The 7,939-nt window shown below is 37.4% G+C and overlaps 2 protein-coding genes across 2 annotated transcripts; both read left to right on the forward strand.

The window, feature by feature from the left end:
• The first annotated feature begins 1,369 nt into the window (after positions 1-1,369).
• Positions 1,370-1,918, forward strand: LOC119686404. The gene has a single exon (XM_038100984.1). The coding sequence runs from the start codon at positions 1,370-1,372 to the stop codon at positions 1,916-1,918; it is 549 nt and encodes a 182-aa protein (XP_037956912.1).
• Positions 1,919-2,664: 746 nt separating this feature from the next.
• LOC119686412 lies at positions 2,665-3,171 on the forward strand. The gene has a single exon (XM_038100996.1). The coding sequence runs from the start codon at positions 2,665-2,667 to the stop codon at positions 3,169-3,171; it is 507 nt and encodes a 168-aa protein (XP_037956924.1).
• Positions 3,172-7,939: the final 4,768 nt, after the last annotated feature.

Below are 7,939 nucleotides of genomic sequence, written 5' to 3' on the forward strand. Positions count from 1 at the left end.
CTCGACGCTCCTGTATCTAATATAGCTTCCAGGGGGTGGTCGTTCAATCGTATTCGTGCTAGCAGACGATTACGTTTTAGGCAAATGGGTTCTGCGGCGTTGGGACAGGATTGAATCGTGGGTTGCTTGCTTCTCCTGTCATAGAGCGGACCCGTCTGAAGCTTCCCGAATCCTTACGACAACATTCGATTGTGCGGACTCCTTTGGTACCACATTCCCAACAAAATTGTATTGAACGATTTTGACATTGTCTCGCTACGTGTCCCGATACTCCATATCGACGTCAGGCCTGTTGGGGATTTGAGACTTTCTCTTCGTAAGCTTTAAGTAGCTGGTTGCGTTCTTCCTTCGGACGGCTGTATTGAGGTTTGTCTTGCTCATGTTTCAACGTCTCAAAGTCTTCCGCTAAAACGATTAGTTCATCCAACGTCGTAAAGTCCCTTCGTTTGATATACATCTGGTAGCTGATTAGAGAGTTCCTGTATATCCTTTCTAGTTGTTGTGATGGAGAAATATCAGCCTGTCGCATTAAATTCTGAAGTGTTAGAACATAGTCTTTAAACGGTTCTTCCTGTCTTTGCTGTCTCGACCGGATTTCAGTTTTTCGAAGTATCGCGCAGGTAAAAAGAATTAAAGGAAGTCGTTTTTAAAATCAGACCAAAGTTGCCACTGTCTATTATTATTCCGATACCACATTAAAGCTCTTTCCTTCAGGAGTTCTGGCATTGTGCGTGGAATAGCATTGAGGTCGATATTTTCCATGTTCGCTACTTCTTCAACTCTTTCGATAAAGGCTAACGGGTCTCTTCCACCATTATATTGGACTGACCAGCTTCTTATTTGAGGCATGGTTGGAGCATTAAGTATTGTTAAAACTGGTACTAGTGAGTTGCTCATTCTTCCTTCTACACTGAAATTGGTACTTGTTCTTGTATGATTTTGTGCTAGGATTGTTAACTCATTGTGGGTGACTGAGTCGTAGTTCCCTTCTTCAATGAAATTAGTCATGCGTCGGCGTAGTTCTTCCATTGTTCCCGTTGTATTTAACTGAAAGTTTTCTAATTGTTTACTAAGTTCATCTTTGCGAATATTATAGACCTGTGGCGACGCAGTAGTCTGTGAATTATTTGAAATTTATATGTAAAATTCAATGTAAAATATATTCAGTTTATTAATTTGTTTTAAGGAAAACGTTTTCAATTTTGTTCTTAAATAAAGTTGTTTATTGTTGTTAAATTTTCGTGTCTTTATCTATTAGCAAAGTGTGGAGTCCTTTGCTAAAGTGGTGACCCCGACGTGATCAGAACAAACGGTTACGTCCACCGAAATTAGTTGAACAATATTTTTGCAAGTAACATTTTCAAGCAGCATGTCTTTGTCGACGGTTAACGAAGCCGCAGCGGTCCAGCGGGAGAGTGAGTTATCAGAAGGTAATCTGAGTCGCGTGTCCGTCAAGGTACCGCCATTTTGGCACGAACGACCAGAAATTTGGTTAGCGCAAATCGAGGCGCAGTTTGCAGTCGCCGCTATAACTAGGGACGTTACGAAATTCAATACTGTCGTCGCAGCGATCGAGTCCAGTGTCATTGCTGATGTAGCCGATGCTGTTTTACACCCGCCTGCAACTGGTAAATACAATTACTTGAAGAACCAGATTATAGAGCGGTTTGGTGAAAGTGAGCAACGCAAGATCCAGAGGCTCCTTTCTGAGATCGAATTAGGAGATCGTCGACCATCGCAGTTGTTGAATGAGCTGACAGCACTAGCGAAGGATAAAGTTAGTAACGAATTCCTGAAGTCACTTTGGCTCCAACGTCTACCTCCGCAGGTACGTGCCATTTTACAAACATCAAGTGTTGACCTGGTAGAATTAGCTAAACTGGCCGATAGAATTTGTAAAGCTGGCGATTATCATTAAATAGCTGCAGCGTCATCTAGTGGAAGCAGCGTTTCGAACGAGACAGCCATGTTGTGCCAGCGTTTGGATCAAATTGAGCAGCGGTTAAACAGATTGGATTTTGGTGGGCGCCAGCCATCGATAACGCAACAGCCCTCACGCAGAAAGAGCCGAACGCGATCGCAGTCCTCAAACCACTCCGGTTGGTGCTGGTTTCATAGTAGGTTCGGGGAGCAAGCACGCAGATGTCGTCAGCCATGCACGTATACATCTAATGCAAAGTCAAAAAACTAAGCATGCCGCAATCGACGTCGAGCCGATTGGAGGGCAACGTAATTATAGCTCGACTGACAATACGAGATCCGGCGACGTCCACCGCATTTCTTATCGACACCGGAGCGGATCTTTCTGTACTACCGAAAAAATATGGTATCAAACGAGGTAAGTCAGTTGTTTCATTATTACCCAGCTTGTTTGCTGCTAATGGCACGCCGATACGCGCATACGGCACCAAACGTTTGTCGTTACCCCTTGGTTTAAAGCGCGATTTCCCATGGACGTTTGTGATGGCGGATGTTAACTATCCCATAGTCGGCGCAGATTTCCGATGTACCGAAAACGGCGATTACTACACCTTTTGGGTTATTCGAGTTCCGTAAGCTGCTTTGCGTTGCCATAACTCTAATGACTGGACGCGCACTCTCCCATTGATTCTGCTGGGGTTGCGGACTACCCTAAAGGAAGATCTAGGCGTCAGTTCTGCTGAAATGTTGTATGGAAACCCGTTACGTGTTCCTGGACAGCTATTGTTACAGAAATGCCAAAAATCAGGTGAAACCGATTTCGTTTCAACACTTCGTAAAGCATTGGCTCAGCTGAGGACAATCAACGGCAGCAGACATGGACATCATCCAGTATATGTTTCTAGCGATCTGCAAACCAGTAAGTTTGTATTCGTGCGTGTCGATCGGGTGAGAGCTCCTTTGGAACAGCCTTATGAAGGACCGTTTCAAGTACTGCAACGAGGTGAGAAAAATTTCGTAATTAACAGAAGAGGGAGCAGGTGCACCGTCGCATTAGACAGGTTAAAACCAGCTTATTTTACTAACGATGAAGACGTCGGCAAGCAGTTTTCGCCATCGTCCGTAGTCAGTCATGAGCGGAAGCATGCACTCGAGAAGAGGGTTCCTAAACCGTCAGTCGATTCCTCAAAGGTTACGCGTTCTGGCCGAGCAGTGCATTTCCCAGCGAAGCTGTGTGACTACCGCGAGTAACATTATTAACTTCTCTTCATGCGTAGCGCGCCGTCGCCCAAACTCCGTCGCTAGGAGGGAGGTACTGTGGCGACGCAGTAGTCTGTGAATTATTTGAAATTTAAATGTAAAATATATTCAGTTCATTAATTTGTTTTAAGGAAAACGTTTCCAATTTTGTTCTTAAATAAAGTTGTTTATTGTTGTTAAATTTTCGTGTCTTTATCTATTAGCAAAGTGTGGAGTCCTTTGCTAAAGACGCATGATTTATTTGGTGTTGGAGATCTTTGAGCTTCGTGAACATTTTGTAGGACCTCCGCTTTCAGTTCTGTACTGTTTGATGTGTTAGGGGCAAGAGTATCCATGGTTGGTTTCGCACATTTTTGTTTGGGTATTTATTTTTACCTATATCAGTATTTATTTGAGAAGTCTGTCGGTATCTGCTCGAGCACCAATTGTAACGACACGAATTTTCCGTTTCGTTATTTCCTTTGCCGGGGTAACCTCAGCCTCTTCCAGGAGTCGTTACAATAAATTAATATTTACAAGAATCGGACTTCTCAAATAAAAGATTGTGATTAGATTATAGTTTTCAGAACTATTTATTTATTAAAAAAAAATTCAATAATATATATATATATAAAAAGAAAGAAATTAAATGCAATAATTATTATTATTATGAACGGAAAAATTATTATTATGACTGGGACGGCACATCAGTGGCAAATGATTCTTTGAAAACTCTCAACGGGGTTACTTCCAATGACTACTTCGGTGAGATTCCAAATGGTCTTTTCTGGTCTTGTAGTTGGCTTCTATGTTCACCTGTTTGAAAAAAAGAATATTAAGGAATATACGCTTTATTTATTTAATATACATATAATGATGTCTAAGCGCGCTGACTTAAAACCGCCTTACGCTCGTAAACTATTATATATATACTTTTGTACTAGGTTATACACTTTGACTTAACACCGCCTTTGTGTCAGATAATATTTTATTGTATTATTTTATTAGTTGACATACCATATAATGCCACTCAGTGATCATACAAGACTCACTACCCTTTACAAAAATGCGTCGTCTTTTATACAGATCAGACGAGCTTTTTGTGTAGCGCACATACAATTGTTTTCTGCTGTTTTGTGGAGTTTTGTTTATTTTCCCGTTTGCATGCCTTGTTTCCGTACGTTCTTTAAATTGTGCGCTCAGCAGATCTTGTCTATCTCTTTGCGGCGAATTTCTATTGACGTTTCTGACGTTTGTTTGTTATGTTTTGATTTTATAATTCTCGTAACTTTTCGTGTGGTGTTTCTTTTTATATTTAAAAATTTGTTAATAATTTCTAATAATAAATTAATAGTTTAATAATAATAATTTTAATAATTTGGATTAAAAGTTGTGGTAAACATTAGCAAGTGTGTATTTATACTTTAACTGAATACTTTTATATTTACATTTCTCTTTCTTTAGTTCCACGTTTTGCAGTAGTGTGCAGTGTAGGCAGCTGTTATTGAAATTTTTGTGCAAAGGCCAATTAAAACAAGGTATGTATTAGATTTAAAAATAAAATCCATTTTTTTAATTTTAATTCATTTATTTCAGATTTTTCTACTTTTTTCTTGTACAATAATTCAAAACAATTTATTTGGACTAAACGCTGTGTGTATTTTTGCCCTAAATACGATGTGTGTATGTAGGGCAAAATTTACTTATGTAAATTTACATAAATTTACTTATGTAAATTTACATAAGTAAATTTTGCCCTTACAAGCTGAGTCCCCAAAATCTCAACTCTCAATTGAATAAACCAAAAAAGTATAATAACTTGACCATACCCGACACCCAAAATCGTTTTTCCCTACTTAATAATGATGAAGAAGCGCCTAATGTCGAAACCAATGAACCCAAAAAAAGTCCAAAACCGCCTCCAATTTCTCTTCTCGTATGTGCTATTGGAAATAAAAACTTCCATGTAGTCCCCCTCAATGCCGAAAATGATTTTCGTATTGGAACAGCTCTACTCGAAAAAAATAAGAAACTCTTTTACACATATCAACTGAAAAGCAGTAAGGGGCTTGTTGTTGTTTTAAAAGGCGTCGAATCTAATGTAAGCACAGAAGAAATCAAAGAAGCTTTGCACTTAGTCGGTTTTAAAGTCAAAAACATTCACAACATAATAAACAAAAATAAAATTCTTCAGCCTCTCTTTAAAATTGAATTAGAACCAGAAAAAACAAAATTCATCCAATATATGAGCTTCGTTACTTATTGCACAGAAAAATAACCATTGAAGAACCACACAAACGTACAAATATAGTATAAAAATGGAAATAATGTTGTTATTAAATGCAAAAACTGCCAAGGTTCTCACACGGTTAAGTTACGCAAACGTTATGAAAAGCTCTTCTAACATACCAAGCAATATTACTCTATTGAACTATCACCCTACAGACGGTGATTGTTCAATTAGCGAACTCTGTTTCACAAATGAATCAACTTATGATTTCAATGCAAACTGTTATATTTAGTCACTTCGCAAGACGAGTTTACTTAAGACTAACTTTATTTTTTAAAATCAATTCTTAAAATTAAAACAATATTAATGTATAGAGCTTTTAAAGACTAAAATAAGATTAATGTATAGAGCTTTTAAAGAGAGCTCTATATACTTCGTTATAATAGTTATAACATTTCTCCTCCCTAAATTTAGAATTTCTAAAATTTATTAATTACATACAATACATTTTTAATTTACTTAAGTTAATTAATTATAATTTTCAATTCAATATTTTAATTCAATTTATAATTCAATTTATAATTCAATTTCTAATTTAAATAAATAAAATTCATTTATCCTCGAACTCCGCTGTATAGGAGTTCGAGGACGCGTACTACGACGTAGTTCTTCGAATGCATTTGAAGGATTAACAGCTGACTTTTCAGGCTCTGGAATATGACCTTGTGATGATATTGTTTGCCATGTCAATTCTTGAGGTTGAATATTATTTTCTTGGTTATTTTGGTTATTGGTATCACAACGCTTTAACTGGTTTTGATGGCGTTTATAACAACCAGTTGCTGTTTGAACGATATATACTTTTCTCCCTAGTTGTTTCTTCAGACCTTCAATTACGAAAATTGATTTCAAAGCTATAATTGTATGAGCGGAAGTTGTGCCAAATAAACGAATAATATATGGAAATTGCGAAAAAGCATCCACACAAATAAGCCACATTGCATTGAAAACAGGTTCTGCGAAGTCTATATGGATGCGATCCCATGGTGCTTCAGGTGTCGGCCAGGATGCATATGTTCTTTTGGGGCTAGCACTATTTATACAACAAATAGTACACTTTGCGGCTTCTCGTTCGATATCTTTATCTATGCCGACCCACCAGCAGTGTTGACGTGCTAATTGCTTCATTTTTATTACGCCCCAGTGTCCTTCATGCAAAAGTCGCAAAACAATTTTTTGTAAAGCCTTCGGTATTATTACACGAGTGGCATTACCCTGTAGACAAAGTAACCCCTGTTCTATTGTCAATTGAAGCTTACGAGTAAAGTAAGGCATTAACTCGCCATTTTTTAACTTTATAGGCCAACCTTCACTGACAAATTTTTTAACACGGTTGTATAGATAATCACTTGCTGCATGCTTTTGTATTTGATTATGGTTTATTGGCAGATTCATCCCTTCTACATTATTGCACCACTCCTGCTTATCAAAGTCCACATCTGGTCCCAGTGGTAATCGAGATAGTGCATCAGCATTTGCATGTTCTTTAGTACTACGATACTTAATATCATATTGGTATCCCATTAAAATAATAGCCCATCGCTGAAGGCGATTAGCAGTCATAACTGGCAGTTTTTTATTTTGATGGAAAAGACTTACCAATGGTTTGTGATCAGTTACTAGAATAAACTTTTGACCATATATATACTGATGAAAGCGTTGAACTGCAAAAACTATAGCAAGAGCTTCTTTTTCTATCTGACTATACTTTACTTGATGCTGATCCAATGTTTTTGATGCAAAAGCAATTGGTTTTTCAGAACCATCGGCCAAAATGTGAGATAATATAGTACCGATTCCATATGACGACGCATCAGCAGCAACATGTAATTGTAAATCTTCCCGATAATGTGCTAATTCAGTAGCCTTTATAATTAAATTTTTTAATTGCATAAATGCGCGATTTTGCTCGGTATCCCAACGGAAAGGTACATCTTTACGTCGCAACATATTAATCGACGCGGCAATTTGAGAATAATTTGGGATAAAATTGTGATAATAATTTATTTTTCCCATGAAGGATTCAACTTCTTTTAAATTGTTTTAAGAGTTTTAAGTTCTTTTACCGCTTTTACACCGGATTCATCGGGTAGAATGCCGGAAGCTGTTATTTGACGCCCCAAATACACAATTTTTTCTTGTAAAAATAAACAGTTTTCTTTTTTACACCGAATTCCATTTTCTTTTAAAATTGTTAATACACTTTTCACACGTTTGATATGTTCTTCGGTACTAGAAGCGGTTATAATAATATCATCTAAAAAATTTGCACAGCCTTCTTGATTTTTTAATAATTGCTCTAAGTACCTTTGAAAAATTGCAGGCGCACTAGCAATACCGTACGGAAGACGTTGGTACTGAAAAAGACCGATTGGAGTATTTATTACTAACACTTTTTTAGTTTCATCATCTAGCTCCATTTGCAAATAAGCGTCTTTCAAATCTATTTTTGTAAACAGTTTCCTGTACCGAATAGTGTGAAATAAACTT

The sequence above is a fragment of the Teleopsis dalmanni genome, chromosome 1, assembly GCF_002237135.1.
Source record: "Teleopsis dalmanni isolate 2A chromosome 1, ASM223713v2, whole genome shotgun sequence".
In the NCBI taxonomy this organism is placed as follows: domain Eukaryota; kingdom Metazoa; phylum Arthropoda; class Insecta; order Diptera; family Diopsidae; genus Teleopsis; species Teleopsis dalmanni.

Excerpts from the sequence above, each read along its gene's own strand:
- LOC119686404 (XM_038100984.1), top strand. The coding sequence starts at position 1,370 with ATGTCTTTGTCGACGGTTAACGAAGCCGCAGCGGTCCAGCGGGAGAGT.
- LOC119686412 (XM_038100996.1), top strand. The coding sequence starts at position 2,665 with ATGTTGTATGGAAACCCGTTACGTGTTCCTGGACAGCTATTGTTACAG.